The sequence below is a fragment of the Heteronotia binoei genome, chromosome 18 (genome assembly GCF_032191835.1).
Source record: "Heteronotia binoei isolate CCM8104 ecotype False Entrance Well chromosome 18, APGP_CSIRO_Hbin_v1, whole genome shotgun sequence".
In the NCBI taxonomy this organism is placed as follows: Eukaryota; Metazoa; Chordata; class Lepidosauria; order Squamata; family Gekkonidae; genus Heteronotia; species Heteronotia binoei.
This window is the reverse complement of record NC_083240.1, coordinates 17326775-17348265: the sequence shown is the minus strand read 5'-3', so window position 1 is coordinate 17348265 and position 21491 is coordinate 17326775. Positions and strand designations below refer to the sequence as shown.

The 21491-nt window shown below is 48.7% G+C and overlaps 1 protein-coding gene across 1 annotated transcript in view; it reads right to left on the bottom strand.

Moving 5' to 3' along the window:
- Positions 1–20065: 20065 nt before the first annotated feature.
- LOC132587343 (arylacetamide deacetylase-like 4) overlaps positions 20066–21491 on the bottom strand; it is a 41492-nt gene continuing 40066 nt past the window's right edge. Inside the window, exon 6 of the mRNA XM_060259617.1 lies at positions 20066–20848. Coding sequence (XP_060115600.1) covers positions 20068–20848 — 781 coding nt within the window. The 3' untranslated portion in view covers positions 20066–20067. The remainder of the gene's footprint in view (positions 20849–21491) is intronic.

Below are 21491 nucleotides of genomic sequence, written 5' to 3'. Positions count from 1 at the left end.
GGCAGGGTGGCCACTCCAACTCTGAGATAATTTGTGAGGGAGGCCTCTGAGATTTTGACTGCCTAGGGACCTCCACAGGGTTTAATACGGTCCTGATCAAGTGGTAGGGAGGAGTCATGGCTCAGTGGTAGAACATTTGTATTGCATGCAAAGGTCCCAGGTTCAATCCCCAGCACCGCTACTTAAAATGGATTGGGTTGCAGGTGATGTAAAAGAGCTCTGTCTGAGACCCTGGAGATCTCCTGCCTGTCAGTGTAGACGGTACTGACCTTGGTAGACCAACATTCTGACCGATTTTCCACTCGCCTTTCGCCGCTCTCAAGCTCCTCTTCTCAGTGGGGCCTTGCTCCGATTTAACACTATCTGCCCCGGGGCTGCCGCTAGTGTTGGCGTTTTTGCACCACAAACAGAAACTGGTTTTTAGAGGTTGCAGCGCAAAAAAGCCTGATGTTACTTGCAGACCCGGGGCAGATAGTGTGAAATCGGAGGGAAGCCCCACTGAGAAGAGGAATGTGAGAGCAACATAAGGTGAGTGGGAAATTGGTCTCTGACTCAGTATAAAGCAGCTTCAGTGTGTTCTTCTGGGGTCCTTTCTTCTTCAGTGGCGAAGAAGGAGGAACGGACCCAGTATGGAGATGCTTATGTCTTCTGAAGCATCAGATGATCACATACAAGGTAGATGAACATGGAACATGTGTTTACAGCTTCTGTAGAAGGGATATCCTCAACAGAACCGATCATCAGATTGTAAAAGAAGGTTTCACAACTACGCCTTTCCTAATCTGGGTAGGTTTAGATTAGGGTATCATGGGGAACACTGTGGGTGTAAATCTCCATACTGCCTCTGCCCGTTGTGGTTCTCTACCTATTGTTGGAGCCATTTCTCCATCTCACTGTGACTTGGCCTTGATCTCAGACAAGTAGGTTCCAGCTTCTGTTGTGACTTCTCCTCTTTCTGAGAAGTTGATGGATTTCAGCTCCTTAAAATAGATCCCCTTTTTTTGTTCCGTAATGAGGCATGGCAGGGCATGGCTTCTGCAAGGAGAATGGTAACAGGAGGAATGATGCATGTAGATTATGAGCATTCAAGAAGTTCTCATGGATATCAAGAAGAACAGTCAGCCTGGTGAGTGAATGTATGAAGTTGCATTGTACTGAATCAGATACTTGGTCCATCAAAGTCAGTCTTGTCTGCTCAGACTGGCAGCGGCTCTCCAGGGTCTCAGGCGGAGATCTTTCCCATCACCTCCCACCTGAACCCTTTTAAGTGGAGATGCTGGAGACTGGACATGGGACCTTCTGCATGCCAAGTAGAGGTTCTACCACAGAGCCACAGCCCTACTGCACATTGGATAGAAATTGCTTTTTCCAAAGAACTGTATGAGGATGACTGATATGAGCTCAGGGTATTATTAACCATGTACTATCTGGGATGAGTCTTATTGTTTGCCTGTTTTGTTCTTTCAGGGCTTGGCTTTGCCTTGAGGTCCTCCTTTCCTGTTTGCCATTTTAGCTAAGAGAATTCTTAACAATGAAATTGGAATTGGAGCATGCACAGATGGCTTCTTCTTCTTCTTCCCTCCATTTCATAATGTTCATGTGTGCATTGATAAATTACTGCAAAATTTTTAAAATGGGTGGCACCAAAAATGGTGGGTACCCAAGTATTTGGCCTCCCTTGCTGAAGCTTTCCACCTCTGTAAGATCCCCATGGGGGACTTACACTGTTTTATGAGATCTATCTGGTATGCAACCTCTATGTCACCATCGATTTTTATGGGATTCCTTGTTCCAATTGTGCTGTAAATTTGTGTCCCTAAAATTTAATAGGCAGTACTTAACTTCTAATTAATCTTTCGATGGGTTATTCTGCTGATGTAAATTTGTTTATTCTGTTTATTTTACTCTTATTTGTTTTTCAGATACAATAAAGTTTGGAAAATTGGGGGAGTGGGGGGGGTGGAGATCACCATGGCGGGGTGTGTGAGAGTTATGGCCTGTCTGCGTCAGTCCTTTGAGATTATTACACCTCTCTGCCAGTGTTCCCTCTAAACTGCAGAGTCTTGTGAGCAAAAATTCTACTTTGTGAACTACCGTCATTAAAGTTGTGAGCTTCTGCATAAATTATTGTGCTCTGGAGTCATCCTTCCTGAGCTAAGACAAAAATGTGCGAGCTGGAGGCTAAAAAACTGTGAGCTAGCTCACGCTAACTCAGCTTAGAGGGAACACTGCTCGCTACTAACAGTGCTACCTGTCTTCAATGACTGTGCCTTTGGTTTTAATTGGTGCCTTTAGCTATTTAATTACATGGTTGTTTTAATGCTTTGTAAGATTGCTGTTGTGATCTGCCCTGAGTCCATTCGTGGGGAGGGCAGAATATATGTGGAAAGTAATTTTTAAAAAAAATAGAAGTCTTTGTGGGATCACTCTTTCAATTGCATCTGGGTGGGGGTTTTATTGGCACAGTGTTTCATTGGCATATATGCACTAGTAAAATAAGAGCATTAGAGCTCCATGGTGCATAGTGGTAAAGCTGCAGTACTGCAGTCCAAGCTCTCTGCTCACGACCTGAGTTCGATCCCAGCAGAAGCTGAGTTCAGGTAGCCAGCTCAAGGTTGACTCAGCCTTCCATCCTTCTGAGGTTGGTAAAATGAGTACTGTAATGTACTCAGTGACGAGACGTGTAGAAGGCAACATACTTAAATCCAAGGTACATCACAGAACCGCACACGCGGGCCGGGACCCGCTTTATATACATTTATCCCGGAACAGCCCCCCAGCTGGCCAGCCCAATCCTGGCCAGTTAAACTTCCCGCCGCTGATCTTGATAGGCGGAGTCTTTTCCCGCGCTGCGCAGGGTGACCAAGGGACTTCCCCTGGTCGCCCTTTACTGCGGGGCCATGTGGTGCTATGTTTAAGCACAAGACACTACACTCCTCCCCCCCTAGTCTAAGATACATAGTCCTGCAAGTAGGCTGGCACCCTGCGTTCCCGGGTAGATCGCCGTGGGGTTGCTTGCGGCGTAGAAATGGGCCCTGGGCAGGGGGCCGCCTCTTGGGGATTCTCACTCGATGGCTGGTGGGCCGGCTCTGGTTGCAGTTCGGGATCGGCCGGCCTCGGGGAATCGTACGTCGGCAGGCTCGGCACAGGTGGGGCCGCCTCTGGGGTTTCCGTTGCTGCCTCTCCCTCGCTCGTCGCTTCCTCCGCCTCGTATAGTTCCTCCGGCAAGGTGCGGCGGCGCAGCTGATCAATGTGCCTCCTCAGGACCTTGCCCCCCTCGGTCGCTATCTTGTATGATCGGGACCCCATCACCCTCAGTACCCGGCTGGCTACCCATTCTGGACTGCTTGCGAAGTTCTTCACATAGACGGGATCACCCGGAAAGAACCCCCGCACCGCTTCCCTGACTTCTGGGGAACCACGGACATCAGTGGCTCGGTCTGGGTGTAGCCTGTCTAGCCTGGTCATCAATTTCCTCCCCATGAGCAGCTCCGTGGGACTGGACCCTGTTGTTGGGTTGGGGGTGATCCTGTTATGGAACAGGAAGGCTGTGAGGTGGTGGTCCCAGTCCCCTTGAACAATGCGACCCAGAGCCTCTTTGGTGGTTCTCACCATGCGTTCGGCCTGGCCGTTGGTGGCCGGATGGAAAGGGGCGGACCTAATGTGTTTTATTAGGTATCTCCCGATGAACTCCCGGAATTCCTGGGAGATGAATGCAGTGCTGTTGTCCGTGACCAGGGTATCGGGGATCCCGTGCGTGCAAAAGACCCTCCGCAAGGCTCTGACTGCTGCTGCCGTGGAGGTAGATGCTACCGGGATCACCTCTAGCCATTTTGTGTAGGCGTCGACCAGTATGAAGAATATTTGCCCCTGGTACGGGCCGGCGAAGTCTAAGTGGAGACGGGACCACGGCCGCCGGTTGGACTCCCACCGGTGGACTTGTGTGGAGGGCAGATCGGGCATGGACTCTTGGCAGGGTTGGCACCTTCTCACCCACCCCTCTATATCCTCATCCATACCTGGCCACCACACGTAGCTTCGTGCCAGGGCTTTCATTCTCACGATCCCCGGGTGGGTTTCGTGCAGGGCCTCTAGAACCTGTTTGCGCATGAGGGGGGGGAACCACCACCCTGCTGCCCCACAGTATGCACCCCTTGTGGGTGGATAGTTCATCCCTATGGGATGCGAACGGCCTGAACTCACTGTCCACCCTGCCCGTGGGCCACCCCCTCCCCACCCAGTCCAAAACCCGTGCGAGGATATGGTCCCTGCCTGTTGCCCGAGCCACCTCAGCGGCGTGTAGGGGCCGCTCGGGCAGGGACTCAATGAGCATCACCAAGTGGGCCGGGGTGGGATCTGGGTCCGTCGCAGGAAGCAGCAGGCGGCTGAGGGCATCCGCGTGCCCCATGGCTTTGCCCGGGCGGTGTACTAGGGTGTAAGTGTATGAGTTCAGGAATTCGTTCCACCTTAGGACTCGCTGTGACAAAATTTGGGGGGTCTGACGGTCCGGGGCGAGGAGGCCTAGGAGCGGCTTGTGGTCCATGGCGATGGTGAAACGCCTACCATATAGGTAGTCATTGAATTTGTGCACCCCTTCCACGATTGCCAACGCCTCCTTGTCGATCTGCACGTAGTTGCGCTCTGCTGGGGTCAGTGTCCGTGAATAGTACGCCACCGGAACTTCCCTCCCGTCCGGGAGTTGGTGACCCAGCACTGCGCCCACTCCGTATGGGGAAGCATTGCAAGCCAGAATCACCGGCAGGCCCTCGTTGAAGTAGTGAAGCACGGCGTTAGAAACAAGGAGGTCTTTCACCGCTTGGAATGCCACGGCTTGGCGCTTGCCCCAAACCCACGGGGCTTGTTTGTCCAGCAGCCGGTGGAGCGGTTCTGCTATGGCGGCTTTGTGGGGCAAGAATGAATGATAAAAGTTCAACAACCCCAAAAAACTCTGTAGCTCCGCCTTGCACGTGGGGGCTGGGGCCTGGACTATAGCCCTGGTCTTTTCCTCCATCGGGTGGATTCCCGCCGCGTCCACGGCGAACCCCAGGAACTCCACCCGCGGTACTCCTAGCAAGCATTTTTCTTTTTTGACTTTCAGCCCCGCCGCTTGGAAGCGGCGGAGTACCTCTCTCAGGCGGCAGCTGAACTCTCTTGCGTCTGGGGCGGCGATTAGAACATCGTCAAAAAATGGCTGTACTTCGGGGATCCCTTTAAGAAGAGAGTCCATTATACTCTGGAAAATCCCCGGAGCTACGCTAACCCCAAATTGTAGCCTCCGAACCCTAAAGGCTCCCCGGTGGGTTACAATGGTCTGAGGCTCGGCGGTCATGGCGTCGACCGGCAATTGCTGGTACGCTTGTGCCAGGTTCAACTTCCCGAAAATTTTGGACCCCGCTAGCTCCGCCAGTACGTGGCTGACCACCGGGACAGGGTAGGGGTTGTCCTGGAGCGCTTTGTTGATCGTGCACTTATAGTCGGCGCAGATCCTCACATCCCCATTGGGCTTTACCAGTGTTACTATGGGGGTTTCCCAGGCCACATAGGACACTGGTTCTAGAACTCCCTGGGCTGTGAAGCGGTCCAGCTCCGCCTCGATTTTTGGTTTCAAGGCGAACGGGACCCGCCTCGCCTGAGCTGGATCGGTCTGACCATGGGGTCGAGCGGCAGCATGATGGGCGGCCCTTTGTAGCTCCCTAGGGACCCATCGAATACTGCTGGGAACTCTTGGCAGACTGTCATGGCTGGGGCCGGGTCAGGCAAAGTCCAGGGGCAGTCCGAGGTCTGTAGCCAGTAAGCAGGAGGGTCCGAGGCACCAAATCCGAATCACTGTACAAGTATCGCAGGTCCGAGGTCCAGAAGCCGAGGTCAGGGAGTCCAGAAGTCACAAGCTAAAGTCAGGGAGTCCAGAAACCAGTCAAGCCGGAGTGGATGCTAGAACGTCAGGGAGATGACTAGTTGCTTCCACAAAGCCTCCTCCCAAAGCCTACAGCTATATAGCCCTCTGCTGGCTGTTGCCCATTTGGGCTAATTGCTGGCTCAGAGAGGCAGCCAGGATCCTGTTGCAACTCAAGCATCCTTGCTCTTAGAAGGGCCAGAATCCTCTCAAAACTCAGGGCTCAGGGAGCGTCTTGCTTGTGAGCATGCCGCCCTCCTCCGATCCCTGAGGTCCTGACGGAGGTGGTCACGCATACGAGCCACCCGAGAGGGCGAGGCAGGGGGGCTGGGATCTTCTCCAGCAGGAGGCAGGGGCACTGGTGCAGGTGGCAGGGGCACAGTTTCTTCTGCAGGCTCAACTTCCTCTGCAGGGTCCCCAGCACCCATGACACAGACGTCCTCAAAACTGCTCGCCTGAACCTGCTCCACCCCCACTAACTGGATCCCGAGTGGTTGGAACCAGGCCAGCCCCAGTAGGGTGGTGAGCTGGCGCTTTACCACCAGAATATCTAATGGTCCCCTGAAGTTTCCTCTCTCTACCCGTACCCGGGCCCAGCCCGCGATGCATACCGGGTTTTTTTGGAAGTCCCTTAGAACAAAGTCAGCCGGCCTCAGTTGGATGCGGCGGTGGGGACATAATTTCCTTAGGGTTTCCTCCGAGATAATGGAGATGGAGAAACCCGAGTCTACTTCCATAAGACAGGGGGCGCCCTTGATGAGGACCAACATTTTGACCTTGTCGGGGGTGGAGAGGGGCAAGTTCAATACCTGTAGGCTGGTAGACGCTGTCATGTGGGCCTCGGTGGAGTCATGATGCGCTGTCGGTCTCTGGCAGCTGATCTTGGCCTGGCAAGCCCGAGCGATGTGGCCCATCTTCCCACAACTTCAGCAGTCCATGTTGTGGTATGGACAGTCCCTCCTCTCGTGGGGGTCGCTGCAGCTGGCGCATCTGATGGTGGAGGGTCTTTCCGTCGCTCGCTGTCTCGTGGGGGCCCTTGGGTCTGTCCCTTGTGGCCGCCAGAGCTGGAAAGCCTCTTCGTCCTCCGGCCCGCCAGGCGCCATCTCTTCCTGGTGGACGGTCTCCCCACGTAGGTGGCTGTATGATTTGGTGGCTCTCTCAAAGGCCGTTGCCTCGTTGAAGGCTTGTTGGAGGGTGAGCTCTTCCTTGGCGAAGAGCTTCTGCTGCAGCCTTTCGTCTCGGAGGCCCCAGACAAATCGGTCTCTCAGGGCCTCCTCCCGCTTATCGAAACTGCAGTTCCCTGCGATCTGCTGGAGAGTGGCCAGGTAGACTGCTGCCGTTTCCCCGGGCTTCTGATCCCTCTTATGGAAGAGCAATCGGCGGGCTACAATGGACGGTTGGGGCGAGAAATGCCCTGTGAGGAGTCTGACGACCTCCCCGTATGTCCTCTCGGTGAGCTTCGCGGGGGCAGAGAGACCGCGTGCGATCTTGAAGGTTGCCTCTCCGCAGACGCTCAACAGGACGTCCCTCATGCAGTTGTCGTCCATGATCATGTTGGCCCGCAGGTAGCCGTTCGGTGTAGGTCTCCCATCGTTCGGGGTGGTCAGGATTGAACTCAGCAAGATGGCCCGTCGTTACACTAGAGTTCGCCATTGTGGCGGCGGGTGTCTCAGTTTCTTGCGGTCCTGCGCCTTCCTCGTCTTCAGCCAGGCCAGCCTCTTTCCGCACGGGAAGCCTTCCTAGCTGGATCCCACCTTCGTCGCCAGTGTAATGTACTCAGTGACGAGACGTCTAGAAGGCAACATACTTTAATCAAAGGTACATCACAGAACCACACACGCGGGCCGGGACCCGCTTTATATACATTTATCCCGGAACAGCCCCCCAGCTGGCCAGCCCAATCCTGGCCAGTTAAACTTCCCGCTGCTGATCTTGATAGGCAGAGTCTTTTCCCACGCTGCGCAGGGTGACCAAGGGACTTCCCCTGGTCACCCTTTACTGCGGGGCCGCGTGGTGCTATGTTTAAGCACAAGACACTACAAGTACCCAGCTTGCTGGGGGGAAAGTGTAGATGAGTGGGGAAGGCAATGGCAAACCACCACATAAAAAGTCTGCTGTGAAAATGTTGTGATGTGATGTCACCCCGGAGTCGGAAACGACTGGTGCTTGCACAGGGGACTATCTTTACCTTTTTCAAATAAGAGCGTAAGAAGAAGGGCCATCAAGTCCAGCATCTACACAGTGGTCAACTGGTTCCTCTGGAGGGCCAAGAATAGGGTATAGAGGCTGAGGCCTTCCCCAGATGTTGTCTCCTGGCTCTGGGATTCAGAAGCTTGGTGCCTTGGACATGGAAGTCCCTCTCAGTCACCATGGCGAGGAGCCATTGATAGACTTCTCCACGAGTCTGTCTAATCCCCTTTTAAAGCTGCTTATTCCCATGACCACCACTACATTCTTTCGCAGCAAATTCCACATTTCAGTCATGCTCAATGCACATGATATGTATGCTTCTCTCCACTCAGTTATGATGCTTGCTGAGTCTCAGACTGATTCTCCACTAGCCTTATGCCGCTGTCACTCTCCTCTTCTCCGCGGGGCTTCTGTCAGATTTCACACTATCTGTCCCCCGGGGCTGCAACTTGCTCCGCCTCTTTCGTGCAGCAAACAAGATCCTCTAAAAACCGGTTTCTGTTTGCTGTGTGAAAAAGGCGAAGTGAGTTGCAGCCCAGGGGCAGTTAGTGTGAAATCTGACAGAAGCCCTGTAGAGAAGAGGAGCAAGAGCGGCACAAGGCTAGTGGGGAATTGGTCACAAACTAACCTATCTCACAGGGGGTGGCATGAAAATAAAAGGAGGGGCTGAGGGTGGGGAATCTTTGCATGCTGTCTTGAGCATCTTGGAGAGAGGGCAAATTAAAAGTCGAATAGCTAACTAAATACAACCGAGTGGGGTTTTGTGTTGACTTTTTAAAACAATGTTGGTTTTTTTAAAAACAATGTGTGCATGAACGTTATTAAGGGAGAGGGTGGGGGAAATAGCAATAAATGGAAGGAACTGGAAGCAACAGCTAACTGTGCATTGATAAGTATAACATTTGGGAATAAAGAACAGGAGGGATTGCAGATAGCAACATTGGTTGTAAGCTTATTTATTTTGTTTGGCTACTTATATCCCACTTTTCCTCCTGACAGGGAGTAAAAAAGACGGTGATCACACATACTACATAATGCACTTTCAATCCACTTTCAATGCACTTTCCAACTGGATTTTGCCAGTCCATACAGTAAAATCCAGTTGGAAAATGCCCTGGATGTGGATCGAATGTGCATAATTTAGTGTGTGTGATTGCAGTCTTATGACATCATTCTCCCTGCTTCCTAGGGTTGCCAATCCCCAGGTGGAGAGAGGGGGTCCCCTGGTTTGGAGGCCCCTGGATTGGAGGTGCCCTGATTTGGAGGTCCTCCCCCCCACTTCAGGGTTATCAGAAACTGTGTGTGGGGGGGTAATGTCCACTGAGCACTCTATTATACCCAATGGAGGCTGATCACCATAGGGTATAATGGAGGACTGATCTGTGTGTATCTGGGATTTGGGGGGCCCCTGCTTTTTGAGGTAGAGGCACCAAATTTTCAGCATAGCATCTGGTAATTCTCCTACCCCCCAAAAAAAAAATTTATAAAAGATTGGACCAGGGGGTCCAATTCTATGAGCCCCAAAAGAAGATGCCCCCATTATTTCCAGTTAAGAGGAGGTATTGTCCCATTAAATGCGACGGTCAGAACTCCCTTTGGAGTTCAATTGCACTTGTCTCAACCTTTCTGCTGGCTCCACCCCCAGAGTCTCCTGATTCCACCCCCAAAGTCCCCAGATATTTCCTGAGTTGGACTTGGCAACTCTATTGCCTTCGTTTTATTCTCACAACTAACCTATGAGATAGGGTAGGCTGAGGGAGAATGTTTCAGCCAAAGTTACTCAATAATTTTCCATTGCTGAGTGGGGATTTAGACTCTTTCTCTCAGAACTAATCCCTACTCTATGATAGTTCCATAAATTAATTCAAAACATTCACTTGGACCAACTAAGATAATATTGATTGTGCTAGAACTCTTCATTGGACTGCATGGGTGGCCAAACTGTGGCTCGGGAGCTACATGTGGATCTTTCATACATACTGTGTGGCTCTTGAAGCCCCCACTGCCCCATTGGCTGGCTTGGAAAAGGCATTTGTCTTTTTAAATAACTACTCTAAGCCAAGCCAGCTGGCAGCTTGGAGAATGCATTTAAAGTTGCTTTCTTTCAACCTCTCTCTCCCCATCTATATTCCTTCCTTCCTTCTCTCAAACATTTGATATTCATATGTTGCAGTTCTCAAAACATCTTATGTTTATTCTGTGTAGCTCTTACTTTAAGCAAGTTTGGCCTTCTTTGGCTACAGGTTTTTTCTAGAGTGGTAGTATTGGGGAGCCGCCCTGAGCCTGCTTCGGCGGGGAGGGCGGGATATAAATAAAAAGTATTATTATTATTAATGATGTTTTGTCTCTTAGGACTCATTGTTCTGTATGCAAAATTAAATAGAGTAGGTGGTGTTGGGTGGAGCTGGTTTCAGTTGCACCCTGCCTTTCACCCCTGTTCTACTCCAGAAACAAGGCCAGGGAATCTGGGATTGTGAAATCCAAGGAGAAATCTGCGTGAGTCTCAGAAGAATCCTTTGTCATGTCATGCCACACTCAGACCCCACTGGGGCAGAGCAGAGAAAGCAGAGGAGAACAAGTGAAGAATCACCATTCCAGCTGAGAAGGTGGCAACTGGCCATGGCATTGTATACAGCTGTTACCAGACAGCAGGGGAATGTCCTGAGTAATTAACCTGTTTGTGAGTAAAGCCTGCTCAGAAACCAGGTAAAGGAGGCAGGAAGTGAGCATGATTAGAAAGGAGCTGATAAAAGGAAGAGAAAGGAAGTAGATGGAGGGAAGGGTGGTGGTCACAAACAATGCTCCTTCTAAGCTGTGGAGTCTTGTGAGCAAAAATTCTACTTTGTGAACGACTGGCATTAAAGTTGTGAGATCCTGCACCAATTAGTTTGCTCTGGAATAGTTTTCCCTAAGCTAGGACAAAACTGTATGAGCCAGAGGCTAAAAAACTGAGCTAGCTCACACTAACTCACACTTGTCACCACTTCAGAAATTTTAGTTGCTAATGAGCAGGGGTGAATGCTTTTGGTGGGGGTAGGTGTAGCAACCTCCTCATACCTGTCTCTTTTTGCTGTCAAGTTACAGTCAACTTATGGCAACCCCACAGGGTTTTCGAGCAAGAGAAGTTCAGACTAGGTTTGCCATTGCCTGCCTCCATATCACAAGCCTGGTATTCCTTGGAGGTCTCCCATCCAAATACGAATCAGGGCTGACTCTGCTTAGCTTCCAAGGTCTGATGAAATTAGGATAGTCTGGACTATCCCAACACAGAGCTCATTCTCTAGCTCCAAAGTAAGGGTGCACCAACCAAAGTGACCACAGCTAAGTTGTGATTTCAGTCTTTGATTAGGAGCTCGGAGATCCAAATTCAAATCCTTCCATGGTCATAAAAGTATCTGAGTATCTTTTGGACCAGTCATGTTCTAACAGCCTATTCTGCCTCCCAGGGCTGTCATGAAGAAGAAGAAATTGGATTTATATTCCACCCTGAATCTCAGAGGGGTCACAATCTCCTTTTACCTCCCCCCCACACAACAGTCACTCTGTGAGGTGGGTGGGGCTGAGAGAGCTCTTGCAGCAGCTGCCCTTTCAAGGACAACTCCTACGAGAGCTCTGGCTGACTCAAGGCCATTCCAGCAGGTGCATGTGGAGGAGTGGGGAATCAAACCCGGTTCTCCCAGATAAGAGTCCACGCATTTAACCACTACACCAAACCGGCTGCCTTCTTTATGAAGATAAAAGGAGAAATAAATATAACATTGGAGCTCCCCTCTGTGGACAAAAACATCCTAGAGAGATAGGAACTCCTAAAGGGAACCTTCCCTCAGGAACTGGGTGTCCAAGGCCATAATGGGGAATAAAAAAAAACAGGGCATCAAGAATAAACTAAAATAAAAATAAATATGGGGGAGTTGCTTTGACCCATTTCCAGGTTGGAAGCCATTGCCGAGCTCTTACTCAGTCTGCTTTAAAAATAAATATTTTTATCCCCTATAACATCATAATTTAAAGTTTACAAGATGACTCCGAAGGGGGGAAAGAAAGGCAAAAACAAAGAAGAAAAAATGCAGCATTTAACAGACTTTTTTACGGCTCCAGACATACCATCCACCACCTCCACAATGCTGGGGAGGGATGAGTCAATGGCTGAAGAGACTCCTCTCACTGCAAATTTTTTAATGCAGGCACTAAACAGAGGCAAGAACTGAGAAATGATATAATAGAAATGTTACAACCTGTGACCCGATGTTTGGATAAATTAGAAGAGCTTCATAAGCAGACATGCCAAAAAGCAGAGATAGCTTTTCAGAAAGCAACGGAGCTCGAGAAAAAAAAATTCCTGAGACAACTTCAGATACTTGGCCACGAACATATTCTGACTTTGGACTATCGAAGCCATGAGCTATGCCTAAAGTTCAGAGGGTTCACATCAAACGCTGAGACTGGAACAGAGCTGACTATATTTATGGCAAACTGGCTAGCAGCTACAGTAAATCTTGAAACCGGAATTACACCCCTCCTGCAGCGAGTTTATCGAGTTTATCACATGGGTAAGGTATGTCACTTCATCATCATATACCAGAGATATACTGGCAGAATTCAAGGATCTTCGAACACGATATAAGATTCTTGCAGAGGCCAGAGAGAAGGGCGGTTTGGACTATCTGGGGTTAAAGATCCAGGTGTATCCTCATCTCCCTCCTGAGTTCTTAAAGATCAGAAGAGATCTTAAAGGCACGACAGCTAAACTGCGGGACTTAGGAATAAGATATCGTTGGCTCCAAACGGGCAACTTTGTGTGCAATAAGGTTCAACTTATCATACTGCCCACGACTCTGCCTCTGGTGATTTATTGCTGACTGCTTTAAATTCCTCCCCACCCCTGCATCGAGAGTAAACAAGGGGAAGCAGCGTTCTCCCCCTACTCCAGTTAAAGCAAGTCTGAAGATCATGGAGATTTTGAGGAGAGAGTCAACTCCTTTTGAAAAATGAGGTTTTGGGTACAATTTGTAATGGAAGCATAACTCTCTGATACTAGAGAGTGGTGGGACTGTTGTAAGTGTCTGGGCATGTTCCCCCAAGGTATAATCAGCCCATGGAAGGTGGAGTCTTGTTCTCCTCCAGACCTTAAATTTTAAGGTCTCCAAGGGCTGAGCTATATATTATATTATTTGTAGCATAACATAGCTCTAATTTGATTTGAAATTGTCCCGCCTGGCCTGGGTGAGGACTGCGCTTGCCAGCCGTTCCCCCCCCCATCGCTGCCCCGAGAGCTTCCCACACCTCCCCAAGCCCCTGCGGCGGCCCCACTGCTCACCTGGGCCGACGAAGCCCCGGCGGCGTCCCGAGCAACACCCCACAGCCGACGTGCTCATCTCTGGGTCTAAGGAGCGTGGCCAGAGTGAGACGTCGGGGAGCAGGAGGGAGAAGCCAAGCCCAGCGCCGGGCAAAGAGGAGGAGAGCCGCCTGACCTGTGGCGGTGAGAGACGCCGCACCCCATCACGCTGCAGAGGCCGAGGACACCCGAGGCACCCCAGCCCCGGCACGCCTCTCCTGGGCGTCTGGGGCTTTGAAGGGGGGTGGAGCCAGGGAGGGGTGGAACCCAGGAGGGGGGAAGGACTGGGACGGGAGGATAAAAGGGAGGGAGGCAGGAGGTCAGGGAGGAAGCTGGCCGGTGCTTATTGAGGCTGCCTCCAGAGAAAGAGGGACAGGAGCCGCTGCACAGCCAGAAGGGGAACGGTGCCCTGTGGTGAAGTAACCTGGCTCCCACCCCTGTTTCTGAGACCTCCGGGGAACACCCACAAAGTACCCGAGGGGGGCCGCCTGGGATAGAGGGACGACGGCTGCACCGGGAGACCGGGAGGGGTGCCCGGGGTGCGACAGAAATATATAATGCAAAGCTAATATCATGAGCGAAGATTAACTTGTGAATGTTATAAATTTTATTATTTAATCTTTGAGAGAAGAATGAAGGAAGAAGATGAAGATGAAGAAAACGTGAAGATACAATGTTCAAGTGATATTAAGTTTGTCCAATGTAATAGATTTTGTTGGAGTTGTAAATTTTTAAACTCTTCCTTTAATAAAGAAAGAAAATGCAAAATAAATAAATGAATAAATGCCTCGTCTGATGAAGTGTGCTTAAGAGCACACAAAAGCTTATGCTCTAAATAAAAATTGGTTGGGCTTAAAGGTGCAAGTTAACTCCGGCTTTGTTCAACTACATTATTTTTTTGTTAAAGACTGTAAATGATTCTTTTACCAGGCAGGGTGCTTGGCCCACAAACTCAGTTGGAGATATACTGTTTCTTTAAGCAAAAGCCCAGCTTCCAGTTCATTTTATCTTGTGATAGAAGAAGCCTCTAGGGGAGTGGATTTGCCCCTGCATACAGGACGCTTTAGAATCTCTAATTTAGGGACTAATCTCCCATGGATTTTGCTATACAGCAGCCGAAACAAGATTGCATTAAAAGGCACACTTTTCATTAGACTTGTCTACAGTTTTATAAAGCCCAGGAAACCTTGGGGTGTGGGGGGAGGGGAAGGGGATTTGGCAATCCCAAATCTTACAAGCCTGTTTGGTCTGAGATGGTTGGGATCCTTTGGTGTGCGATCCCCCTTTGACACAGGACAAGTAGGAAGCCCAGCATGAAATAAAGTGTAAGGAAGGAGGAGGGATTAAATTTGGAGGACAGCTAAGAGCAAATGGGAGATTAATCTCTCTTCCCTCTCTGTTGGCATCTTTCACTAGCAGATGAAGATCTTTCCCCCCGCCCCCCGCCATTCAGCATACCACAATAATAGTATTGGCCCTCCTTCTAGTGCTATGTGTTTACATGTTTTGAATTGAATTTTATAGTTTTTAAGCGTCTTTTTTGGGGGGGAGGGGCATTTTGTGTATGTGTATATGGGGGGTATTGTAGAAAAAGCCCAGCAGGAGCTCCCCCGTGCCTTTCCCAGCATTCCTGCCACAGTGAGGGAATGCTGGGAAATTAGCCATCATGGGGACATTTAAAGATGCCTCCCTGAGCCTTCCCCAGCATGCCAGCTGGAGTTCTGGCCAGCCCAGGTGGAGCTCCGCTCCTATGTGCTTCTGCCCCCCAAAAGCCATGGATATCTGGAAGTCATGGAAAATAGAATCATAGAGTTGGAAGGGGCACTAGGGTCATCTAGTCCAACCCCCTGCACAATGCAGGAATTTCATAAATACACCTCCCCCTAAATTCACAGGATCAGCATTGCTGTCAGATGACCATCTAGCCTGTTTAAAAACCTTCAAGGAAGGAGAGCCCATCACCTCCTGAGGAAGCCTGTTCCATGCTGTGTCAGGAAGTTTTTCCTAATGTTGAGCCAGAAACTCCTTTTCCCCTTTTTTGAAGATGGGGACATTTGCCCTCCTCCAGTCTTCCAGCACCTCACCTGTTCTCCAAGAATTCTCAAAAATAATGGCTAGAGGCTCGGAAATTACATCTGCAAATTCTTTTAGTAAGTACCCTTGGATGCAGTTCATCTGGCCCTGAGGACTTTGTTTCATTTAAAGAAACTAGGTGTTTATGTACTACCCCTATACTGATCCTAGGTTGAAACTCCCTTCCCTCATTATATGTTCTATTTTTGCCATGTTGAGCACCGTTTCCCTCAGAAGAGAAGAATGAGCAAAAGTAGGAATTGGACAGTTCTGCCCTTTCTTCACCACCTGTTGCAGTTTCACTTACCTGTCCTCACAATGGGCCCGCCATGTCCTTGCTCTTTTTCTTACGTTGAACATAAGAAAATAACCCCTTTTTTGTTTTTAGCATCTTTTGCTAGCCTAAACTCATACTGAGCTTTAACTTTTCTAACTCTTTCTCTATACGCATTGGTGATTTGTTTATATTCATCCTTGGTGTGTCGACCTCTGATGACTGACCCTACTGGGAGCATGGAGGACATTTAGAGAGGTAGCTGAATAGAGCCTGCCCGTCCTCCCAACTGGGTAATCCCAAGGAGGTGTCCCATCCAAGTACTAATCAAAGTCAACCCTGCTTAAGCTTCCGAGATCTGACAAGTAGGAATTAAAAAAGGGCTTGCCTGGACTATCCAGGCCACGGTGTTTCAGCTGTCTTTTTAATGGTTTGAATGTTCCCTACCTTGTGGGCCCTGATTAGGTGGAAAGGGAGAATAAAAATCTTTTAAATAAATAGATATGCAGGCAGAAGACAACAGCATCGATGCACAAAGAGGTCCAAACAGAGACACGAACAGAAACATTTGTGCATAATTCATTGTCCAAACAAGTGAATCACATCTTAGGTGTTTATTGAAATAGGCTCTTTGACAGGAGTTCAGTACATATAAATATATACACATCGGTATGAATCCTGGCTGTTCATCCATTCACAGTCATTCATGAAATTATAAAACTGATATTGTTCAAATGAATGGGCAATGAGCCACACTTTCAAGTGATCATGGGAGTCGTCTGTGTAGAACACTCTTTCATTCAGATATTTTGTCTTTCCTTTCTTGCTCCATTTCACTGCCTATGATCCAGCGTGGTTGAAGTGGTTAGAGCGTCAGGTTAAGAGGGGGGGGGGGAGGGTTCAAATCCTCACTTAGCCCTGAAGCTTACTGAGGGAAGTGTGGCCAGGCACTCTTTTGAAACATAAGCCCCAGGACTTTTTTTTTTTTTGCATCAGGAACTCTTTTGCATAGTAGGCCACACACCGCTGATGTAGCCAATCCTCCAAAAGCTTACGGGGTTCTTCATACAGGGCCTACTGTAAGCTCCTTGAGGATTGGCTACATCAGGGGTGTGTGGCCTAATATGCAAAGGAGCTCCTGCTATAAGAAAAGCCCTGATAAGCCCTGATTCCTCAGTGCGTAAGAATGGCTCAGGAAGTGCAGGGATTCCCTTCATGAAAAGCCCTGTATGAAATGCCTTGTGAAGATCTTGTTCTGAAGATACCAGCAGGCTTTTCTTCCATAGTAAAAGTTCTGCCCCAGCAATTCCACCAAACCAACTGAACAGAATCCAGAAACTCCCTGAGATTCCTAGGGTGCTTTCAGTTGGACTCCCCCCAGTTGGACTCCCCCCAAAGTCTCCTGCTCACCCCCAACACTGGAATTCAAAAAGGTGAAATGCCTTCCTCTACATAGCAAACTCTCCCATTCAAGTACTACCTGTGGCTGGCTCTGCTTAGCTCTGTTTACGATGCAATTTAAAAAAAATTACCGTAAATTAAAAAAGACATACAAAATATAGCAAAAACTCAATTTATCTCTCCTTCTAAGAAAATGCTTGCGACCTAAGAGTTAGGGGCTTGGGACTTCCCCAGCACTTGTCATTACATCACTGCACTTGGGGCCTTGAAGAAGAAGAATTCTGTAGTTTTCAAATGCTTTGTTAGGGCAAATGAGAAATAACGTGTTGAATTAATATTCTAATTTGACATTAAGGAAGCAAGGAAATATGGAACTGTTTCTCCAAGGGAGTCCACCGGCTTCCACAGCGATGATGTCTTTGAGAGAACAAATGGTAATTTCAAGAGAACATTTATCCTCTGATTTTTTAAAAAAACGCAATCTCTTTTTAGATTTTATTCCGTTTGTTCAGCATTTGCGCTTTAAAAGCTTGTTGTTAATTGCATCTCGCCTCTTCACACTTTTGCTGTAATGTCTTGTCCAGGATTTTTGGGAGTTTTTTGGTAGCAGGAACTCTTTCGCATATCAGGCCACACACCCTGATGTAGCCAATCCTCCTGGAGCTTACAGTAGGTCCTGTCCTAAGCACCCTGTTAGCTCTTGGAGGATTGGCTACATAAGAGGGGTGTGGCCTAATATGCAAAGGAGTTCCTGCTACAACCCCCCCCCCCGGTCTTGTCTGATCCAAGCGTGGAAGATAGTCACATTCAGGCATCCACACAACAAATAATCTGCCTTATTACCGTCTCAGGAACACCTCCAGAAACAGGGCTATAAACTCAGCTAATAAATACTTTACACTTTTGCCGAGAGACTGCTCCTGTTAAAGGGACATTATGTGAGTGACATTGGCTCTAGCACATGTGTGTACATCTGTTGTGATTTCATTTGACGGGGCTGTGAGCTACCTCCAAGCTTTGGCAGAAGGTGGGATATAAATAATTTAATAAATACATAAATTAAATAAATAAATAGGGGAGGAGGAAGTGGTTAAGAGGTAGGGGCTCCACAACAATCTTCATCACCAGCCTTAAACTGTACATATTAAACCTTGTTTTTTTAAAAAAAAAAAAATGGAGCAAAATTGCCCCATAGCCAGTAGAGCACCGAAGAGGTTTCAGGCTGTGCAGGTCATTGATTGTATTAAAATCAAACGGACGAACTGTTTCAGACTAGGGATCTAAACAGGAATAGCTTTCGATGTCCCAGATACCCAGCAATCTGTAATCACTGCAAACCGGGCAGATTTTCTAGATTTGAGTCTGAAACATGTCTCTGGGGTGAGGATGCTGGCTGACTTGGCTTCAGTGCCTCTTCTGTACTCTGCTTGCTCTCTCAAGTCTGATTTTCGCCAGGATTCTATTTCTGCTTCTTGCCCCTAGAATCCTCCCGGCTTCCAAGGAGGTTTCCTTCTGCACCTGTCCTTGGCTCTAGCGGGCCAAAGCTACAATAGTGTTCTGACAAGGTATTGGAAACCACGATATGATGTGAAATCCTTACATCCGATCAACATTTTTAAAAATGCAAAATGTGATAACATCTAGGTTTCCGACCAACACATTTCATTGGGATTGTAGAGGTAGAAAGTTTGGCACAGTACCTTTGCAAATGACATGTGCTCCCGTGAAGAGGAAACTGATCAAGCTTTTGAGTCCACATCTGCTATAATAATATGGCTGGGTAGGACCACTTTAAGTGGGGAAACAACCATCTGAAGGCTTCACAAAAGAAGCAACCCTAGCACAAGGGAGAGGAAATTCTGCTCTAACTTTCTCAATGGATTGCTAGTTTTTTGTATGCATGGTTGGAAGCACTTAAATATTTTTGTATTTTTATGTGCATGTGTTCATGTGAGTGTGTGGGTGCACCTGGAAGCCATGGTGACCTCTGGTGACTGACCCCTACTGGGGGCCTGGAGGATATTCAGAGAGGTGGCTGAATAAAGCCTGCTCCTGCTTCTGGTATTCCAAGGAGGTCTCCCATCCAAGTACTTGCCAGAGATGACCCTGCTTAGCTTCCGAGATCTGATGAAATCAGGTTTGTCTGGGCTATCCAGGTCAGGGCAGAAGCTTTCAATCATTTGAGGGCCAGTGGCACAGTCTAGCACATCACATAAGGGTGCATATTTTGATTTTGATATTTTGATTTTTGCTGTTGTATCCTTGACCCAATCCCACTCCTTTTTTTGACCTACTTTGCAGGAGGGGTTGTGTTTACAAATAAAGCAAGGGGTTTTGGAATCAAAAGTGCTACATAAATACCTGTGTGCTCGTACTAAACAAAGGTACTTAGGTAATAGTTTAAATATATACTTTAAAGATGGTTAGGCTCATTGTTCAAGAGAATGGTCAGGCGCAGGGCTTGTTTTGTAGCAGAAACGCCTTTGCATATAGGCTATATCCCCCTGATGTAGCCAATCCTCCAGGGCCTACTGTAAGCTCATGAAGGGTTGGCTACATGAGGGCGTGTGGCCTAAAATTCAAAAGGAGTTCCTGCTACAAAAAAAAAGCCCTGGTTAGGCAGCATGGCAGATGTTCCAATCCCACTTTAGCTATGAAGTTGGGTCACTGAGTGATCTTGGACCAGTCAGTCTCTCTCTCAGTCTAGCCTTCCTCACAAGGCTATTGTGAAAATAAAAAGAGGCTGGTGGACCATGTCTTTGCTCTTCGCCATACCATGTGGACACCAGCCATCACCTCCTCTCCAGGCTAGTTTGGAGTTGAACCGCAGGCTCACTATCCCAGAAAGTGGAACCCAGTGATCCGTCAGTCTTTCTTTTTTGCTTTCTTTTTGGCGCATCATCATAAGCTTTGGATAAACTTTGTAATGTCCTTTCCAATGAGTTCTGCGGACGGAAAAGAGAAGATGCCATAGCCAAAAAGGCTGAGGACCCCGTGGATGCCGCCCTTGATGTGGCACAGTGTCACGGGTATCCCGTTGTCCTCTAAACGTTTCTTGTACAGGAGTCCGTCATCTCTAACGACATCAAATTCACAGATCAAAATGTACGCCTGAGGGAGTTTGCGGATCACAGCATCTTCCACCAACAGAGGCGAAAAGGTTACGTCCAAAACTTCTTTGATCTGTTCATATACCTGGGGCTTAAACCTATATAAAGCAGGATCCTGTGGTTTGTAGCCTCGGGTCTTGAATTCCTCAGGAATAAGATCTGCACTCACCCACTTACTGTACTTTCGTTTCAGATCTTCAGGAACGTGGCGGCTCTCCAAGATGTCTGCTCTAAGAGATACATCCTTTCGAAGATAAAGGCAGGCGAAATACGGCACGAATTCCCGCCACATGATGGGCACCCTTCTGTTCTGTTGATAAGAAGGCAGATAGAAGTCCACCCCCTGCAGTGCTGGGTAGATCAAAAGTTGTGCGTGCACTTTGGGGAGGTCTGTCCTGTCCGCCAGCAATTGACAAATGCGGGCTGCGAAATTGGCCCCGCAGCTGTCCCCGCTAATGATAATGCGGTTCTGATCCACGCCAAAACTTTCAGGATTCTTCATGAAATGAACAGTAGCCTTGAGACATTCAGTATATTGGTTTGGGTATGGATTCTCTGGACCCAGGTTGTACCTACGGAAAACAAACATTAGCATAGCTCTTGGTGCAAGATGAAAGGTGATCCCCCCCCCCCCCCCCGCTTGCTGATTAGAGGTAAAGGAAGTCCCCTGTGCAAGCACCAGTCATTTCCAACTCTGGGGTGATGTCGCATCATGATGTTTTCACAGCAGACTTTTTATGGGGTGGTTTGCCATTGCCTTCCCCAGTCATTTACACTTTGCCCCCCAGCAAGCTGGGTACTCATTTTACAGACCTCGGAAGAATGGAAGGCTGAGTCAACTTTGAGCTGGCTACCTGAACCCAGCTTCCGCTGGGATCAAACTCAGGTCATGAGTAGAGAGCTCAGACTGCAGTAATGGGCTCTATATAGGCTCCCTCAGAAAACCTGCCTGTAAACTTCAATACGTCTAGAATGCAGAGGCTGGACTATTGTTGCAGGCTGGATACAACTATGGTGAGCAGCCCTGGATCAGCATGGGAGGATGAGTCATTACCAGAGGATGACCTGTCACTGAGACCCAACCTGGCAGATACTCCCCATAAGGTAGGCCCCTATGAAGCAGACCTCCCTCCCAGAAGACATCTTTCACCGGTACAAGAAGAAGAAGATGAAAATATTGGATTTATACCCCACCCTTCTATTTGAATCTCAGAG